General features: G+C 50.9%; 1 protein-coding gene across 1 annotated transcript in view; it reads right to left on the bottom strand.

The window, feature by feature from the left end:
- PKP1 (plakophilin 1) overlaps positions 1-19546 on the bottom strand; it is a 50358-nt gene extending 30812 nt beyond the window's left edge. The window contains exons 1-2 of the mRNA XM_030965710.1: positions 19193-19546; positions 11463-11563 (exon numbers count right to left, since the gene is read on the bottom strand). Of these exons, the coding sequence (XP_030821570.1) occupies positions 11463-11563; positions 19193-19394 (303 nt within the window). The 5' untranslated portion in view covers positions 19395-19546. The remainder of the gene's footprint in view (positions 1-11462; positions 11564-19192) is intronic.
- Positions 19547-20228: the final 682 nt, after the last annotated feature.

The raw sequence follows: 20228 nt of genomic DNA, 5'->3' as shown, positions 1-20228 counted from the left end.
ACTCTTTGTATTTATTGTCTCATATTGTCCTAATTCAATTGGTCCAAATTGTTATTACTCTAATTATATGACTATTTTTTTATAACCATTTTATTACTATTAAACTTTTAATTTTAAAAACAAGTGATTGGCGTTTTGCACAGCTGCCAAACACAAACACGGCGTTAGGGCTGAGCTGGGCACGGCCAGGCCCGCCTGGCTGCCCGTCACCACTTTCCTGGGCCTCCCAAGTGTTTTCCTGCCCAAAATTGATGGGAGGTTTGTCGGAATCCAGGACATCCCTCTGGCTGCCCTTGAGGGCTTGAGCCTCTGTCAGGAGGCTCGAAACCCTGGCACAGAGCCCAAGACCCCTGTGCCTTTGATTTTGACCCATGGAAAAAATTATCAACCTTATATGAGGAATTACAAGCCACGAAAGTTTAAGTAGAATGATAGTTAGTTTGTCACAGCGTGAAAAGTAGAATTTTGGGGTTTTTAGAATGGGGGCTTGGGGTCCCAAGATGGAGGGATTTGGGCGTGCCTTGTCCTTCTTTCTCCTTCTTCCTAGCCTCCATCTTCTGGGTGATGGTGGCACTTTTGGATTGGATTAGAGTAGGAACACACTGTGTAACATAGATGATAGGTACTGGAAAATAATTGTAAATAAAGTACAGGTAGTTTTTAGTAGAAAAACACAATGCTGCCCTGAAGGCGGGCAGTGTGCCACTGACTGACCTGCTGAACAGACCTCAGCAAGTCAGGGAATGAATGTTATAGATAACAGAAAATAAACAACCTTGAAAACCAGAACAGAAGAATCCGGACTCCTTCTTCGGTTGCCAGGCTGGGAAAAGAGACTCTGACACATCTTGGGATCGGCTAGGACCACAGAGACCCCTGAGAGAGGTTATCCAACCTGCAGCCCTTACAAAGGAGCCAAACCCCACCTGGGTATCAGGGACATCCCACCTGGTATGAGGGATCAGGATGTGGGATCCAGGAGCTTTAATTAGAACTGAAAGTTGAAACGTGACCCTGGCAATAGAGAAAGTGATTTATTCCCAACACAGAGGGTCTAACCCACCCTGCAACTACAGGACCTCACTGCATATCTCTCACCATCATGGAGCTTGATGCCCCATTCTGACCTTCCAGCAGTCCCTGCACTTATTTTTAATTTCCTTATGCTCCTTTCTTCCCCTCCCATCTATTAGTTCCTTAGAAAGGGAGTAAAGGGAGTGAAAAATTAGTAAGGAGGGATTCTTGAATCTTGTTTCTTGTGCCAGGAAACAAGTGGAGACAATGAATATCTGCTTATGAGTTACAAGGCGTGTAGTATCTGCTCAGATAATGGGATGCTCTGGGAACAATGGGGAATATACAATAAAAACTGAGATGACTAAGAAAGGAAATAAAAAAGAAAGGATAAAAGATGGTAACATAAACCATCTACAATTAGCAAAACAAAAAGATGGCTTTAGCTGCCCTGCTGTCAGTTCAAAATGCCTTCATCAGAAGTCCTCCAGATTTGCATCAAGTTTGCCACACCAGGATTGAATTCAATCTTCTGCAATGTTAAACCTTTGGGATGTCACTGCTGGCTTGTGGGAGCCTGCAGGGTTATGTCCAAATGAGAGACAACTCATTCAGGTGTGTACTCCAGAAAGGAAAAGAAACTGTTTTAGGGCTGTTTGCCCCTCGATGCTGAGTTTGTGCTCTGAATCCCCTCAGCAGTCTGGCAAGGAGATCTCCAAGACAAACAGGGATAAAAAGAACTAAAGAATAAAACTGCCTTCCCCATCTCCCTTTGATTATCCTGGGAAAGCTCCTCCATGGTCTCCTGTTGGATCAAAGTGGTTTTTTCACATCCAACTCTAAGCAGTGGCACTTTGGGTGCTGCTTTCTGCAAAGGCCACCCAAGGGTCCCTTTGGCTGGGAGAGAAAAGTCAACACTGGCTCCTAATCATTTCCTTGGAATTGTGAAAAGCCTGTCTGGTGTAATAGTTCATGTCACTGAAAAAAACCTTTCCATATTTCCTAACCTAGAAACACTCTGTGATAGAGAAATGGGAATCCTCTGCTGGCTCACCCTGGAGTCCCTCAGCTCTGCCCTAACTCTATCCCAGCCCCAACACACTCAGCATCATTCCTGCCTCCAACACTCTGCAGAATTGTCATTATGTTAATTAATTAAGCCAAATATTTCCATTAACAAACTGATCTTCGGGAATGCAGGGAATCCTCTCAGCTGTGTCCCAGAGAGCTGCAGAGGTAACAGCTGAAACCCTTCCCAAGGGGCTCCCTGGCACCACCTGGGTGGGACTAAGCCCTTTAGTCCAGCTCTGCTGATGCCCAGATCACTGTTATTTGAGTAGTTTTCAGATTTTCAGATGAGCATCTAAACAGGTGAAGTGCTGCAAGCGGACAAAAGGGGAGCAGCTTCTCTCTGTGCCTTCTCCAGAGGACACAGAACAAACCTGGTGCTGAGTGGGGTAGGGGCAGGTTTGGAGCCTCCTGCAGAGCTCCTGGGGTTGGGAAGGTCAGGTTGCAGGTGAAGAGCCAGGGTGAGGCACATCACAGCAGAATGTGATGAGTCTTGGGGGCTCTCTGGCAGTGGGACAAGCCCTCTGCTGCCCAGGATAAAATCCAGGATCACCACATATACAGGCTCTCTGCATCCCATTGCTTGGGATGCAGCACACACACAGAAACAGCGAATTGACCTTCCATGAAGTCATGATCTACCATATATTTCCTTCTGAGGTGATGTCATCCTCATTTCAACTTATTTTCCTGGGTTCAAAAACCCTGGGGACAGTGAGGGATGGACAGGGCTGCAGTGGGAAGGTGCAGGGTGGACTTTTTGCCCAGTGGAGCCGCTGGCAGCAGCCACAGGACAGAGAGCAGCTTGTCAGATGTGAGCCCTGCTGGTTTTCTTTATGAGTCAGTTTAAACTGGGATTATTCTGTAGGGCTGTCAGAAGCTTGGCAGAGCTGTGGAGCCCCTGGGCATCTGCTGAAACTGACTCAGGAAGCCTGGAAGAGGAACTCGTTGTTTATCTAAAGCTGGGATTTGCTCTGCAGTGCACTCACTGAGGGGAGAGGGGAGTCTCTGTTTACTGAGACAGAATCACAGGTTCTCGATTTCCTCCTGGGCTTTAGAGTGGCCATAGCGTTGTCCTCCTCCTTGGCAGCCCCGAAACGGGTGAAGCTGTTTGCAAAGACACCTTTCTGCAACACAGGAGCCCTGGCTGCAAGTCCGAGCAGGTCCCAGCAGGGCGGGGGAGCCTTTTGCAAACTCATGGGAAAATCGTTCCCGTGTGATGTGAAGCTCATTACCAAAGGCAGTCCAGGACTTTTATTGCTGATTCTACCAGATGCTTGGCTGAGCCCATTTTAATCTCTTTCAAGTGGCACGGACCTAATTGGTATCTCAGAATCCCTTTTTGCAGCAGGAGCTTGATCCAACAGCTCCAGATCGATGAGGATTCTCCTGCCAGCTCCAACAGACCTCAGACCTTGAGCCTATGAATCCCTGCAGGACTGGGGCTGACCTGATCCCTTCCTGGTCCTGGCAAAGCTTCCCCATACTAAAACCTAAATCCCTGTGTTGAAATCTGACCCATCTAAGTCAGGGACTGTCACTTCTAGCACTGGAGCAAATGTGGCCAAGGGAATGGAATTCCTGCAGCCATCAGTGAGACAGGACACCCAGCGAGGAAGAAGGGAAGCACTTTGTGTCTGCAGAGATGCCATCTCTGATGGGAAAGGTGTCACACAGTCTGTGGTTTTAAGAGCTGCCTGACAACAGCTCCCAACTTCTGCTGATGCCACTCTGGGTGCAGGGAGCTCTCCCTATGCAGAAGAGCAGCAGTGAAAGGAAGAATCAATCTCTGGCCTTCAGACCTCATCAGTGCCCAGATTTCCCAATGCTGTGAATTGCATCTGCCCACTTGCATGGTGTGCCATCCACACCTCTGCCCTTTAGGAGTGTGGGGAAATGCTGGGAAAGACCAGGAAGTCCCTCTCAGTAGGCTGGAGACAGAAGGCAGTGATTCCCTCTGCACTGCAGGATCTGGGAAGCATTTTGAAGGGTTCAGGCTGTCACTGAGGCTTCCCCCCACAGGAGCTCAGGACAGCTTGGAAGGTGTCCCCTTCCATCACACAACTCCTTGCATTGCCAAGGAGCAGCCCACAAAAGTCATCCATGTCCTAGGCTCATCCTGCAGGGAGGGAGAGGATTCTCCCATCTACTCTGCTCTTCTGACACCCCACCTGGAATACTCTGCACAGTTTTCTGGTGCTCCCATCATGAGGACATGAAACTGTTGGAGCAAGTCCAGAGGAACCCACCAAGCTGATAAGGGGACTGGAGCAATTCCCCATTGGAGACAGGCTAGGACAGCTGGGAATGTTCAGCATGGAGAAAAGAAAGTTGTGTGGGGACCTCACAGCACCTTCCAGGATCTGAAGGGGCTACAGGGAAGATAGAGAGAGATGTTTCATCAATAACTGGAGTGACAAGACAAGGGGAAAGGCTTCAAACTGCCAGAGGGCTGCGTTAGATGGGATTTTGGGGAGAAATTCTTCCCTGTGAAGGTGGGGAGGTCCTGGCACAGGTGGCACAGGCTGCCCAGAGAAGCTGTGGCTGTCCCATCCCTGGAAGTGCCCAAGGCCAGGTTGGATAGGGCTTGGAGCAACCTAGGATACTGGAAGGTGTCTCTGCCTATGGCCGGGGGGAGAATGAGATGATCTTGAGGGTCCCTTCCAACCCAAACCCTTCTGCAACCCTATGATCCTGTAATTCTGATTCCAGCCATTCCATCAGGCCCTGGCAGGTCCCTGCCTTTAGGCTTTAGGATGCAGGAGGATGCTCAGGTGCAGCCAGGCCACCTGGCATTCTGAATTCTAGCGTGAACTTCTCCTCCTCCCAGTGAAATGAGTGTGTCTGAGGCCAGGCCTTGGGAGTTGTTCATTCACAGTCAGACGGGGAAAGCAGGGAGGAAGGAGAGGCACTGGAGCTGAGCACTGGCAGCACTGCTGCTCCTGTCAGGCCCAGGAAGTGCTTCCCTCCCTGGCAGCAGCACAGACCTGCCTTCCGATTAATGAGCATTTGTGGATCTCCAGTTCTCAGCCTGCAGTATGTTCTTGGAGCAACAACTGGAATATCCAACACGAGACAGGTAAATAAACATCTTTAACTTATTTCAGCTGGAATAAAAGTGGTTCTAGAGAGAAAGTCAAAATGGTATTTCCCTGGCCATCAGCCATGAGTCCTTTTCTGGTTTTTTTCTTCCATAAACCCTTTTGCTTAGCAGGAAAAGTCTTGTCCTCTCCCTAGTTTCCAGAGAAGCAGAAGCACAGAGCAAGGTGCATCAGCCCAGGAATGGCACCCGGATCCAGCTCTGCCTTCCCACGTCAGAGCCCTCCCAGAGAACTGGGTGGTTCTGATTCCGCATCTGAGGACGCCATCAGTTCATTACCTGCCTGGATTTTTTTCCCTTGCAATTTGTTTGTTTCTAGAGCTGCAGACAGAGAAGTGAGGGCTCCGTATAAACACGTCAGGAGCAGGTTTCTCCCAGGCTGGAGGGCAAAGCACAGGACATGCAACCTGAGCAGGTCCCACCCTGAGTGCTGGGTGGGGAGAGCTCCTCACGCTCCTTGCGAAACCCTCTGAGTGCTGCTCCCTCCATGGCAGGGAGAAAAATTGCAAAACCAGCAAATACATTGTTTATCTATTTCTGAAATGCTCCTTCCCACCTCTCCCAGGAGAGAGCTGCCTTTCCCTATGATTTTTCATCTCTTTTTTCTTATTCAGCTGAGATTTAGGTCTTGCTGGCTCCGTTTGCTCTGGCCAAGGAAGGCAGTGTCCAGCTTGCTGTTCCAAAGCCTAAAGCCTCATGCAAACCTCCCAGGGACACCAGGCTCTGACCAAGCAATGATGTGCAGTGGCTCTAAATCTTTGTTTTCTCTGGCAAGATTATCCAAACCACTCTCTTTTGGGGTTCTTTTAAGCTTGGATGCATTGTCACAACAGACAATAAATTTTGACCTGAAATCCTTATGGAACAAAGCTCCCACTGACAATGAGAGGTTTTGTCCAAAGAGGCAAAGGCAGGGACAACAGTGACCACCTCTTGTTCAGGTAATGCTCTTCAGAGACAAAGCTCTGACACTTCATCCCACAGAGGAGTTTTGGTTAAAATTATTCCTACAGTCCCCAGTGCAGAGGGATCACCATTGTGTGTTTCTCATTAGTGCCATAACGGATGTAATTACTACAGATAATTGCTTTAATCCAGTACCACCAGACCAGCCAAATATTCCTTGGTCTGGGAGCACGGCTGCTCCTAGAACTAAAGTAACACCTGGGCCTCCCCTGGAAGAGACACACTGAGGGGCTGGAGCTTGTCCAGGTAAGGGAAGGGAGCTGTGGAAGGGTCTGGAGCACCAGGAGGGGCTGAGGGAGCTGGGAAAGGGGCTCAGCCTGGAGAAAAGGAGGCTCAGGGGGGCCCTTGTGGCTCTGCACAACTCCTGACAGGAGGGGACAGCCTGGGGGGGGTCGGGCTCTGCTCCCAAGGATCAGGGACAGGACAAGAGGAAATGGCATCAAGTTGTGCCAGGGGAGTTCCAGGCGGGACATCAGGAGGAATTTCTCCATGGAAATGGTTGTTAAACATTGGAATGGTCAGCCCAGGGCAGCGGTGTGGTCACTGTCCCTGGAGGTGTTCAAGAAATGACTGGACCCTGCACTCAGTGATGGGTCAAAGGTTGGACTGGATGATCTCAGAGGTCTTGTCCAACCTCAGTGATCCCGTGATTCTGTGAAAGCCCCAGTTCAGCTCTGTGGGGATAAGGATCTGTTGGAGACAGGACACATCTGAGATTCCCTCCCCAGCACATCCAGAGTTTGTTTGCCCTCGGTGGGGGCAGTGCTGGGGGGACACACTGGAGACATCCACATCATGTGGGAGTTTCCTTCTTGTGGAAGCAGCAGCATGGAGAGTAGGTAGGCTCTGTACCTTGTCCTGGTCCTGCCTCATCCTGGTCATGCTGTGGGACCTGCCAACCCAGCAGACCCAGGCAAGAGTTGGGTGGGAACTGAGCCTCAGAGGTCTTTGCTGGTGGAACCCCACATGCTGCCCTCCATGTGTTTAGGATTTGGTTGTGCCTCTCCAAAGCTGTACCTGCAGTTGGGGCGAGCACCAAGGTCCCTGCAACCCATGGACCCATGTGGCAGTGGCTTTGCAACACTGCTGGAGAGACTCCATTTCTGGGGTGAACTGAGCTGTCAGAGACAAGGGTGTGGCTCATGCTGAGGCTTCTGCCATGACTGCACTGCTCTAGGTGTTCAGTTCAGCTTCCTTAACTCTCCCCCGGGTTTGTCAGGGAAAATCGTGGTCACCACTGCCCCTCCTGTGGGACCTGAGGTGTGGCTCACACCAGGACACAGTTCCTGGGGCTGGAGGGCTTTGGGAACTGCTGGCCACTCACAGCTCACAGTGGCAGTAGGGTGACAAATATTTCTAAGGCTCCACAGCACCTGGGTTGAGGTATCACCCTGACACAGAGGGGTTTGCAGGCACAGATCCTCCTGTTACTGCATCCCAGTGTGATATCTGAGCAAAGGAATTCCCAAAGGAATTCTCATCCTTGAAAGCTGTGCCAGCCCCTGACACATGAGGCAAGGAAATGCTGTAGCCAGGAGCAAACCCACTGCCCTCCAAGTGCCTCCTGGAGAGGCCCCACTGGCTCAGTGTTCCTTGGACTGGCAGTGAGAAGGCGCTCACTGGGGACAGTGATGCTGCAAACAAGGCAGCCCACAAGGGGAATTAGCAGAAAAGAATGTAATTTGTAATAATGGGTGAATCGGAGAATTTAATCCAAAGTGTTAGAAACAAAGAATTATGGAATCATTAAATTAGAAAAGCCCTCTAAGATTAAAGAGTCCAATCATTAACCCAACACTGCCACATTCACCCTAAACCATGTCCTCAAGAGCCACATCCACAAGTTGCTGAACACTACTAGGGCTGGGGACTCCACCACTGCCCTGGGCAGCCTGTTCCAAACTGACTGATCCAGAAAGAGCTCTGTCTCCAGATCCATCATTTCCCTTACTCTAATATTTGAACATCAGTCTCACAAGATTGGGAAGAAAACACAGAAGTGAAAAGTTTCCATTTCCAGGAAGACACAAAACAAGACAAAAGGAGGGAGTTGGGGATAGCAGCTTTTAAGAGCTGTGGGTGGGAGAGGACACCTTTAGTGTCACCATCTGAGGCAGTGCCTTAGATCAGGGCACTGCAGTGTCTCAGGTGCAGGTGCTGTGGAGCAACATTCTGGAAATGGATTTCACACTGCACCTTTTTAACTCCAGGGGGACTGGGAGGCAGTTATTCCCCTGAATATTACACTGGGTCACTTCCCTGGAGTATCTGAGTTTGCCTGTGCACCTCAAAGGACTTTGCCACTTTTCAGACACATTCACAGCACCAGCTCCAGCTGGAAATAAGTCCAGCAATTTTGCCTTCAAAAATAGATTTGCTTTATCTTTTGTTTCACATCTCACAACCCAGGAATTACAAACAGGAAACATTTTTTAGGAAGCCCAGAACCTGCACAGACTTCAAACAGCTCTGTAGACAAAAGCTGAAGTTATCCCAAGCTGGAGGCTGGTGGCGGATGTGTGGAACCTTTAATACTGTCTGGAAAAAGCAGAACGGAGGAGGCTGCTCAGTGTGGTTGTGGAGTCTGGTGTCTGTTGAGCTCCTTAAGCACATTTAGGTTTGAGGTTATGTGTTCCAAAGTGCCAGTGGCCCCTGGGACTGCTTGCAGTCATCTCCCTGTGCACTCATCTCCCTGCTCCATCCAGCTCCAGTGGCAGGAGATAGGGATCCAGGGGGGCTGATTCATCCTGACCTGACAGATCTCCCAGGTGGAGGAGATGAATCACTGCCCCTACCTCTGTCTTTGTTGGCCAGGGGAGGAGTCAGACAACTTGTCAGGACTAAATGGCTGATTCTCAGATAGACTCAGGTAAGACAAAGTTTACTGTGAATCCTTCACAGGTCCCAGTCCTTTTTGCTGAAGTAACACAGATCCTGAAGACCTTTATCAAAAATATTTAGAATTAAAGACTTGCATGACACTTAAATTTGGGGAAAGACCTTCCCTCCTCAGTAAGTGCAGAGGAGTCTCTCAGAGAACAGACAGAGCTGCCTAAATCCCTGGTGAGCCTGAAGGGACTGAACTGTTGCGTCCACGGGACTCTGGTGTCTAATGGAGGTCCTGAACTTTATCACCCTCATCAGCACCTTCCAGCTGTTCCCCAGAACACAAACACTGCTGACTGAAACCCCCTGCAGCCAGTAGCATGCCCACCTACCCAGCATTTGTCCTGTTGCCATAATGATTGGGAACAAGATCAGGAACTAACAACAGGAAACAATAACCCTCACACCAGCACCAGGAGCTGCAGCGGCACCTTACCAGCATGAGCAGAGTCAGGCCTTGGCTTCCTCCATCTTTAACAAAAACCCATCTACAAAGCCTTAGAATGGCTAAACAGAGCAATTTTGCTTGGACAAAGCACAGCAAACTCTATTCAGGAATCACAATAGGCAAACAGCAACATATCATCAAAACAAAACATCCCAATTGTTTGAGTCGTGAAGCTCAGATGCTCCACCTCTGCCTCAGGAACTGCCTCAGTTGCACTTTTCTAGTGGCCACAAAACCCCTGCCTGGTTACCATGGCTGGACCCTCTGCAGGGCTCTACCACTGTCTTAGGGATAGAGACAGGACACATGGATGGACGGATCTGTGCTCTAACCCATTACAGAATCCCAGAATGCTAGAATGGTTTGGGTTGGAAGGACACTCAAAGCTCATCTCATTCCACCGTGCCAAGGGCAGGGACACCTTCCACAGCCCAGGTGGCTCCAAGCCCCGCCCAACCTGACCTTGGACACTTCCAGGCATGGGGCAGCCACAGCTGCTCTGGGCAACCTGTGCCCAGGCCTCACCTCTCTCACAGGGAAGAATTTCTTCCATTCCTCTCAGGGAAGAAAATCCCATCTAACTCTGCCCTCTGGCAGTTTGAAGCCATTTCCCCTTGTCCTGTCACTCTATCCCTTGAAATAATCTCTCTTCATCTTTCCTGCAGCTCCTTCAGGTAGTGCAAGGCCACGGTAGGGTCACTCCAAAGCTTCTCTTCTCCAAGCTGAACAATCCCAACTCTCACAGTATTTCCTCACAGCAGAATTCTCCATCCCCCAATCCACTTGGTGCCTCCTCTGAACAAACTTTTCCCATCTGGGGACAGGAGCCCCTCTGGGTGGGATTTAACCAGCACAGGAAGGGACACTGAAATGGGCCAACAGGCTGGAAATAAACATTTCGGAGATTCTCCACTGCTCCCAGTTTTCCTACTGAACACCCAGTGATGCAAACTCAGCAAGTGACACCACTGCCTCGATGCCATCATGCTACAACAGGCCATTAGGAAAGACCCAGGTAAATCCTTCTGAAGCTGAGGAATGCTGGTGCTTTGAGCAAGCAGAGGATCTGGCAACCACCAGGAAAAGCTGCAGCTCTGTCTGTGTGTTTGGAGCCACCAAAACCTTTCCTGGTTCAAACCTTTGATGGCTGACATGGAGCTGCTTTACAGTCCCAGGGTTGTTGAAAGGAGTCCTTTGCTTTTCTCATATTCAAATCCCAGATCTGTGAATTGCTCCTTTCTACTTTAGAGCTGATGAAAAGCAGGGAACAGCAGAACACAGGCCTGAAATGGAGGGGCAACATGAGCACAAGTTGTCCCAGTGGACTCTGGAGCTGTTTGGAGTGATTCCCTGTGTACCAGGGGTCTGTCCCCAAGGACCAGGAGCTCTGTGAGATATCCAGACTCACACTGCACAAAGACAGGTACCATCTCACCTGTGCTTTTTCTGGAAATCTACAATAATTTTTTTGGAAATCACTGTGGAAGAACTGGACCCACATTTTTGCAAGCACAGAGAATATCTCTGAAGGGTCTGCAGTAGCACTGAGGCTGGGAACAGCACAGCAGTTCTAATGCAAATCCCCTGATCCACATTCCCCAGCCACATTCATGTCATTCACAGCCATGTTTTGGTGCACAGGAACAAAGATGGGAACCCCTGGATATGCTCCAGACTTGAACTGAGCTGTGATAGTCTGAAACCAACCCGGATCCCTCAGGCAACTTCCAAATTCTTGTGCCATTGGATACCAACCCAGAGATGCAAACTAAATCTTGTTCACTCTAAAATCCCCACGTAAAGCAGCTGTGGGGCCCTCAATCCTCCTCCTCCACTGCACTGAATTCCCTTCTAGGAGAGCGAGGATCCCTCTCAGGTGAGTTTCTGAAGCACTGTGACCTCCCTAGGTAACTGTGAGATTTTCTTCCCGTCCAGGGGACCTCAGACCATGCCACAATCCCAGATCAAGGAGTGTCTTACCGGGTATCCCCAGTTGCTGTTCCCTGTCTGGGTTTTGGCGTAGTAGCTGCCCCGGGACGTCCCGTAGCCATAGCCATCAGCTAAACCATCATACATGGAACCTGCAAATGGAAAAGGCACAGTCAGCATGAGAAAACATTCCCAAGAGAAAGGATTCCCAGCAGGTCCCTTTCAGAGCACAAAGCTTTTTTTAACAGCAAGATTAGTTATGGAAAAGTGACAGTTATAAATCTCAACAGAACATAGGGAATACAGGCAGGAAGGGGAGCCCTTGTCACGGCTGGGACCTCCAGCCCTCACACCACAGACCCCCCCAGGGCTCCCCAGGGTTTGCAGCACAAAAGACCAAGTGCCATAAAACCTAAAGCAAAGGAGCAGAAAAGGTCAGAGTCAGGGACAGTGTCTGACATCATGGAATCACAGAATGGTTTGGGTTGGACCTCAAAGCTCATCTAGCTCCACCCTTGCCATGGCAGGGACACCTCCCACTATCTTAGGTTGCTCCAAGCTCTGTCCAACCTGGCCTTGGGCACTCCCAGGGATGGGGCAGCCACAGCTGCTCTGGGCACCCTGTGCCAGGGCCTGCCCACCCTCACAGCACGGAATTATTTTCCAACATCCCATCTAACTCTCCCCTGTGACAGTGGGAAGCCAATCCCCCTTGTCCTGTCCCTCCAGGCCCTTGTAATAATCTCTCTCCATGTTTTCTGTCAGCTCCTTCAGGTACTGGAAGGGCACAATTAGGTCAAAGCTTCTGTTCTCTAGGGCTGAATAATCCCAGTTCTCTCAGCCTTTCCTCACAGGCAAGTAGTTCCTTTCCTCTGATCAACTTGGTGGCCTCCTAGTTGTAGTATGAGAGGAACCTGATGATATTTTGTACTACATGTCCCAGAATGTCTGGCCATAGAAGACTTGTAGTAAATCAAATTTCTCTCTCTGAAGGCAAAACCTACCCCTGACCCTTTCACCAGTTCACTCCATGTCTGAATCCTAACAATCCCATCAGCATGAACAGCCTGAGCAAGGCTTGCTAAAATCAATCAATGGTCACTAACAAACACCATGGATAAAGGATGATCCAATCTATTTAACACCTGGGGATCTAAAACAATCAAACACTACAAAACCTTATTGCACTCTTGGAATTTCAGTCTTGTCTCTAAAAGATCACTTTGTGTGTCTCTACTTTCTTTTCCTGAAAATGTATAGAGCTCCATCATTATTTTTGGGATGCTAGAGGAATAAATGAGACTGGATCTCAGACATGTTTTTTTAAGATTCAAATATCTTGGAGGAGGAACCCATCAGCCATTTTTTCTGTTTCTCAGTGCTTTAACCAGAGTTTGGATCTACCTACCCCAGTCCTTCCAAGAGCTCCCCCAGCAGTCTCTGACACTGCAACTTTTGGATCCCTCCTAAAAGTATTTTATTCAATGCCACGTTCATGACTACAAGACAAATGAAGTGAATCATTCTCTTTCCAGAATGGAATTCCCTTAACCCCCTCTGGATGGTCCAAAAGAGTTTAGGGTGATTTCAGTTTCGTTTTCAGAAGCGCTCAATAATTGTGGCATCTCAGGTCCCGTTATGAGGAAGTGCAAACCCTACACTCCAATTAACTTCCAGGGGAAGCTCTGAATGTCTAACAAAGTACAAAATCAGGACTTACCTGTCCTAACTTATGCACCTAAACTGGTGGGTAATGTCAGAAATATCCTAATCTCTGTGATTGTTTGATAAGACTCATCTCTGAGATAAACTGGATAAGCTCGACCACAAAGGCCCCGGAGCCACTCAGGTCTCCTCCAGCCACTGATCCTTGGAATAAACTTTATTTATTGCCCTGCCTGAGGCACCCAGAACCTGTTATGGTGATTTGGTTTGTGGCTAAAAATTCTTGCATTTTCTCAGGAAGATGATTCGTGTGGATGTGGTGTAAATAATGAGATTTGCTTTCTATTGTCAGCAGGACTGCACCTGGAGAACATCCCTGGATGGAGAACAGGCAACAGCCAGCTCGGCTCCCAGCCTGTGCAGGAAACCATAGGAGTTCCTTTTCCATAGTCTGGAGACTTGGTGGGCACTGCTCCTCACCCAGATCTCCCCAGCCCCAAGTGCTTCATGCACATAAAGCTGCACAGCACTTGCTGATAAGACAAAGAAGTGGCCATGGAAATGCAACGGGAGATTCAGCCATGTCCTTCACCTTGTGCTCCCTCTCCACCCTGGGATTTCCTTTCAATTCCACATCAGGACATCAGTGTTGGGCCTCAGCAGCAGCAAGGCAGTGATGAAAGCGGTGAGTTTGGGCCAGGTGATTCCTCAGGACACAGAGTTATCTGATAACCATAATTCTGAGCACAAAGGTAAAGCCATTCCATGATAAATTCCTGGGAATTCCTTCTTCAAATCTGCCTCTTGTTCTCTGTAAACATTCTGTAACTGTAGGTGTGAGCACCTGGACCATTTTCCTGAGTGAGCAGCTGTAAAAAGGGGTTCTGTGCCTGACTTACAGGTCCCTCTGACCAGTCCTGCCTGGGGACCACACTTTTCCTTTTCCTTTCAGGATCTGTTCCTGCCATGCACTCCAGACTTTGGGGTTAGAGCAAGGAGATATCCAAAATAAGCCAGTTGAGGCACATCTGTAACTTTCTTCATAAATTCACTGTTATGTGGCCAAATTCAGGAGATCAGGCAGTTGGTTCAAGTTTATGTTCCCCAGCAAGGAAGGGTTACCTTCACCTCCCAGAACTTGTACATAAGAGCTTATAAACACAGAATTATACAGAATGTCAAACATTCAAGGCATTTCGAAGTCACCCTGCTGGCTGGAGAAGATGTTTCTCCTGCCACCACTCAACTGGGATTTATTGCTTGGAGAGCTCAGTATTGAGACCAGGAAGAACCTGGGGATTTTCTGGTGGAGGTGGCTGAAGAAAACCTGATCTTTGTGCAGGTTTGAACATTTCTCTGCTTGGTTCACCTTGACAGACAGCTTGACAGCCAGTATCCCCAGCCCTCAGGAACAGGAAGGAGATCCCTCTTTTCAAACACCTCAAGAGTAAAGACCACACAACCCGGTCACAGGTCCTTGGAATTTGGGATAAACCCAGGCAATCACAAAGACCATACGGGCCAGGGTGGAAATGCTCTTAGTAGGAGGTGCCCCCCTCGTGCTTTTTTCTGGCTGTGTCCACAGGTCTGTGTCCCAGCTGCTGTTACCCAAGCAGCTGTTTAGGTCCCTGAAAGGCCCATGTGCACTTGGGCAAACACACAGAGTCAGTAACACAGAGCCAGGGAATCACAGAACCACTGAGGTTGGAAAAGATCTCTAAGATCAAGAAGTCCAACCATTCCCCCAGCACTGCCATGTTCACCACTAACCCATGTCCAAAGTGCCACATCCACACATCTTTTGAACACTCCCAGGGATGGTGACCCCACCAATGCCCTGGGCAGTTGTGGCAGGACCTAACCACCCTTTCCATGAAAAAATTTTCCCCCAAATACAACCTGAACCTCCCCTGGCCCAGCCTGAGGCTGTTCCCTCTCCTCCTATCCCTGTTCCCTGGGAGCAGACTCCAACCCCCCCCAGGCTATCCCCTCCTGTCAGGAGTTGTGCAAAGCCAGAAGCCTCCTTTCCTCCAGGCTGAGCCCCTTTCCTAGCTCCCTCAGCTTTTCCTCATGACAGAGGACCCTCAACAGCTGGGACAGAGTTGGAAAGATGCGGCAGAACCACACAGATGAGGTGCAGCCTCTCGGTGACCATGTGGGCAGAAAACAATTCTGAAGGCCGCTGAGATTTCCCCCTCCCCAAATTATCATTCCCCCATGACATCACCTTTAAAACTTAGACACTTTAAAATCTCTTTTATCTTCAGTGGGACAATTCATGAGGGTAAAATTCAATTACAGCAGATAAGAAGTGCAAAACCTTGCGGTGCATCTCTGTAAGCCCCCCTACACTGCTCCCACTGCCCTCATCCCCTTCTCCATCCCAGTTATCCATTATTGCAGAGCAAACTGAGGCTGCCATGGACCCCAGTGTAGCTGTTCTTGATGAGTTATTTCCTTTCCCCAAAGGCAGCTCTCCTCTCTTGCAGCTGGCACTGCTGGCACGAGGAGAGCTGTGCTCCAAGTGCCATTTTCCCAAAGCCAGCCGGACACATAGAGCCAATGTGGAGATTGTGGAAAAGGATTCTCTTAATAAATATTAATCTGTGGCAGGGAAAGGCAAGACAAGAACCAGTCACTGGCAGTGCAGGCTAGGCAAGTTAAATCATAAACTATGCACAGCTTTAAACAATAAGGATGATTAAACATAGGAAAAACACAGGGAGAGCAGAGGCCTGTGGGAGGCACAAAGCAAAGCCTGGGTGCCTTCTAGGAGAGAAGTGTCAGTGAAATCCCAGACATGGAGATTCCTGCAGGAATGACAAAACTCCAGTTCTGCCTTCTGCCCTATGAACTAATGAGGATTTTTTGTATCCCAATAATCTAAGATTTGTGGAAGAGTTGAACCTTTCAGTGAATCATCTCACGCTGGGGGAAGTTACAGAAGTCTTCAAAAGACTTTTTATCCCCCAAATCTCATCTTCCCTTCACATCAGCGTCCTGATCCCCACCAAAGCCAGATGGGGTTCCATCAGACCTTGGTGGAATTACTCTCCTCTTAGCCACAGCCAGCACAGAAACTTCTCAATCCCAGCTCAGCCATAGGACAGTTGGATCTGACACTCCTTGGGTGTCTCTTCAGTGACAAACCACTGGCAGAACTTTCCTTTAGCCAGAGGACTTTGCAGAACAGAGCTGATGGCTACAAGGAGCTGGTTCAGCTTGGCCTGGCCTTTTCCTCTGCCATGCTACTGAAACTAATTTTCCCTGGAAATGTGCATTACTCACAAGTTCAGGGGGAGCCATCTAGTTTGGTATTGCCATGGGGAGAAGGACAGATAAGCCCCAGAGCAGAGCCCACAGACCCAACCCCCAAGGAGGACAGACTCCACACATCCCAGACTCCAAAGCCACCCTTGGGAACAGCTGTAGCTGCTGTGCTGAACCAACCCCCACTGGGCTCAGGAGTGTTCTGCTGGCAGCAGTTTTCTGCCCACTGTCCCACCCCAGTGCACACCAGTTTGAGCCCACATAGGCCACCTTGCCCTAGGGGACACCAGATCTCCAAAGTGGCCACAAGACCTTGACCTGCTGGACTCCAAAGCACCAACTCATTTACGGTTCCATCAATCACTGGGATAGTGAGGGAGTGTGTGCTCCCCCTTAAAGGAACTCCAGTGGTGGGATACAACACCCGCACCCTGCTGTGTGCGTGAGGGTTCCATGTCCATATTCCCCATCCTACACACCCCAGGACACGGTTCCTGTAGGTGGAGGAAGCTCTGGGCCCTGCTCCAACTCCAGCTCAAACCACAGCTCCAAACACAGCAACAAACCTGGACCTGGCCCAACAGCTGCCCAGCCCCACTCTGGGACTGTCTGGGAGCAGAAGGAACAAAGCACTCGGGCACTTGTCAGGGGGCTTTGGGAATTCCCCAGCTTGTGCTGCCTCTGAGGAGCATCTCTGAGAAACCCCAGGGGATGTAGGGAGTTAAAGTTGGATGAGGGTTTGGACAGGCAGAATCCATGCTTAACAGACCCACATAGCCTCTTTGTAGGAAAAGCTAATTTTTCTCATCAGGGCTGCCCACCTGATCTTTGGGCAAGAGCAGTAAAACCCAACACCTGAAAGCTGAGCCTGACCCACTCCAACACCAAGCAGGAGACAGCCCTGGGAACAAACAGCAACTTCTCACCCTTCTGGGATTCCATCCAGGAATGCACTGGGATGAATCAGCCCCCAGCACCTTTGCTTGCCAACCACCCCTGGTGGGAACGAGGGGAGGGGGGCCTGGGCCCTGTACTTGGAGGCAACTCCTGGGAGTGGGATGTGACTCAGCTTCCCTGGGACACAGAAACCAAAGCTGCACATCTCCACGCAATTCCCATTCCCAGACATTCCCCAAAGTGTCTGGAGGAGGGGTTTAGCTTGTTGAGCAGAAACTGGCAATTTGGGAATGTGCTATATTTTTTTTTCCTTTCCCAGAGGTTTCACCTGGGCTCCTCTCCAAACTGGATAATCCCCCTCTGCCTCCCTTCCTTCCTGCCTGTGGATCACTCTGCCTATTTCCCTGTCCATCCAGAGCCCCTCAGTTCATCATGCTATTTATTTTATTTTGTCAGGTCTGTCACTGTAACACCTTAAGGGGTTTATTTACCCTCTGGAAGTGGGAGGAGATTCTCATCTTCCACTTTCGTGGCAGAGGAAAGCTCTCCTTGCCCCAGACCCCCCTAACCTGTTGGAGCCTGTGTTGACAAAAACAGAGGAAGCAGGGATTTGTTCCTGGCACAGCCCACCTGCCCTAGCTCCAGAGATGCTCCATTCCCTGTGTTCCAGCAACTTCAATTGCCAGAGCAGGGATGGCTCCCGAGGAAGCACCACCTCCACACTCCCTCCAGCAGCCTACAGCCCACCCAGCTTCTCTTGCTAATCCAGCCTCAAACATGTCTCTGGACCATGGCAGCTCACCAGCACAGGATTCAGCCTCACAATGCAGCTGGGAAGAGCTGCTGAACAAGGCACAGCTCCCAGAGGAGGTATTGGAGCCTGGCCCAGCTCACCCAGGGCCCCCCTCCATGCTGCTCACTCCAGACTCAGCTGAATGCTCAGTCCCAGCTCCAGCACCCCAATGGTCCCCAAAGCCTTGGGATTTACTCTCCCTGGTGGACTCAGCCAGGCCAGAGCTCTGTGGCTGCTGGAAAAAGCACTTCCAAGAGCCAGAAGGTTTTGCACAGAAGTTGTCACAACCCTCTGGGTTTGCAGCTTCCAGCTGGGGAACCCTGGGCTTTAGCTCCAGATCAGCTTTCTCCAGACACAAGGATGGCAAAGAGAACCATTTGCCAAGCCTTGATCCAAAGAGGAGGGTGTTCCAGTGGGACACCTGGCTGCAGGACTCAGCTGCTTGTTTCTATGGCACACACACAGTGCACAGAGGTGGAGCGGCCGCCTGGACCTCAACACAGGCAAAGTGGAGGGGGCTATGAAACACCCCCAGCAACCAACACCAGGGACACTTCTCTCAACTCATCTCCTTCCTACCACTCCCATCAGGGTCCCAGAGACTCCACACTTCTCAGCCTGTAAATGGGAGATGTGTTGGGAGTCCCAGAGGTGAATCCTGAGCTGAGGTTTGTGTCCTGTGTGTGGCCACAGCCTCCTGCTCTGCACCTGCCCCGCGCTCAGGAGCAGCAGAGCCCCAGCCCCAGCCCACGGCAGGGTGGAGGAGGAGCACTGTCAGCTTTGCCATCCACAGGAGGGGGTGGTGGGGAATTCCAGCCATGGGGGCACTTGCAGAGGAAGGATTTGCAAAACCAGACAGTTACTCCAGCTTTAGAGCCAGGGAAAAATTGGTTATAGTACACACTGAAACTTCCAAGTGCCTCAGGGATGTGGAGCAGAGCAGCACTCCCAGGGATCAGCTCCAGCCAGGAAGGAGTTGACGCTTCCAGCTCTGTGTCTTGTCCTAAAACCTTCCAACCAGTGCAGGAGATCTTGGCACCACCTGCCTGAGGTGAGCCAGGAGAGAAGCAAAGCAATCTGTGCCCCCTCCACAAACCCCACCAAAGCACCCCGAGCACCAGCCCTGCCCTGAGGCTCCCTCATTGCGGGACTTTACCTCGGTTTGAGTGGCCCACGCTTGACGACACCGACGACTTTTGCTTCTGCCTCTTGACCGTCATCATCACCTGCTCCTGGACGCGCTGCTTGCCTGTGCCCTTGGTTTTTAGCTTGTGGTCCGAGGGCAGGGCCAGCGTGGAGCTGGCCTGGTCCTGGAAGCACTCGTAGGCCAGCGCCGTTTTCAGCGGGGAGTGGAGCATGGCTGGAGGCCGCGGGCGTGGGGCTGCACTCGGCTCGCACGGACAACACGGGGCCACCGAACACGGGCTGTGCTGGGCTTAGTCCCCCGAAGCCCTCCTTGCCATACGTCCCTTGGCCCAGGGTGTCTCAGGGCTGCTGCTCGCAGCTCGGCTCCCCGGCGTGTGAGCAGTCACACCCTCTGCCAGACTGGATATACAGCCCTGCCCGCACACACCCACGCCTCCCGCCAGCCCCGGCACCCCCGGGCCGCTGAGGGCCTGCCCGGCCCCGGGCCTGCCCGGCCCCAGCCCCTGCCCCTGCCCAGCCCCGCGGGCCGCGGCCGTGCCGGTGGGCAGGGCGGGGGGCTCCAGGGCTGGGCACGGGCACTGAGAGGGGTCGGGCTGAGGCTCTGTGGGTCTGGGTCGGAAACTGTGCTCCCCGGGGGCTGGAGCATCTCCCGCACGGCTCCTCTTGGGTTCCAGTGTTTCCCTCAGCCCCAGGTCTCAGTGCCAAGAGATGGCCCTGCCTGCAGGAGCAATGCTGCCCACAGCGCCCGTTCAGAGCCCAACTCCGCAAGCCCAGGCTGCAAATCCACCCCTGCAAGCCCAGGAGTGCAGGATTCCTGCAGGATTCCTGCAGAACACCGGCCCCAGGGGTCAGGGAGGGCCGTGACAGGTCCCCTGGAGAGCCAGGGACATCCCCCCAGAGGGTGTCCCACTTGTCTGAGGGACAGGCCTGTGGGGAAATCAGGGCCCGGTTGAAGCAATCTTTGCACACAGCTTGGGGTAGCAGGGAGGAAAAGAGGAAATTTAGCAAGAAGAGGAGATAAAATGGCTGTGCAAGAAATGACACGC

Source organism: Camarhynchus parvulus, chromosome 26 (genome assembly GCF_901933205.1).
Source record: "Camarhynchus parvulus chromosome 26, STF_HiC, whole genome shotgun sequence".
NCBI lineage: Eukaryota > Metazoa > Chordata > Aves > Passeriformes > Thraupidae > Camarhynchus > Camarhynchus parvulus.
This window is presented reverse-complemented; position numbering and strand designations above follow the sequence as displayed.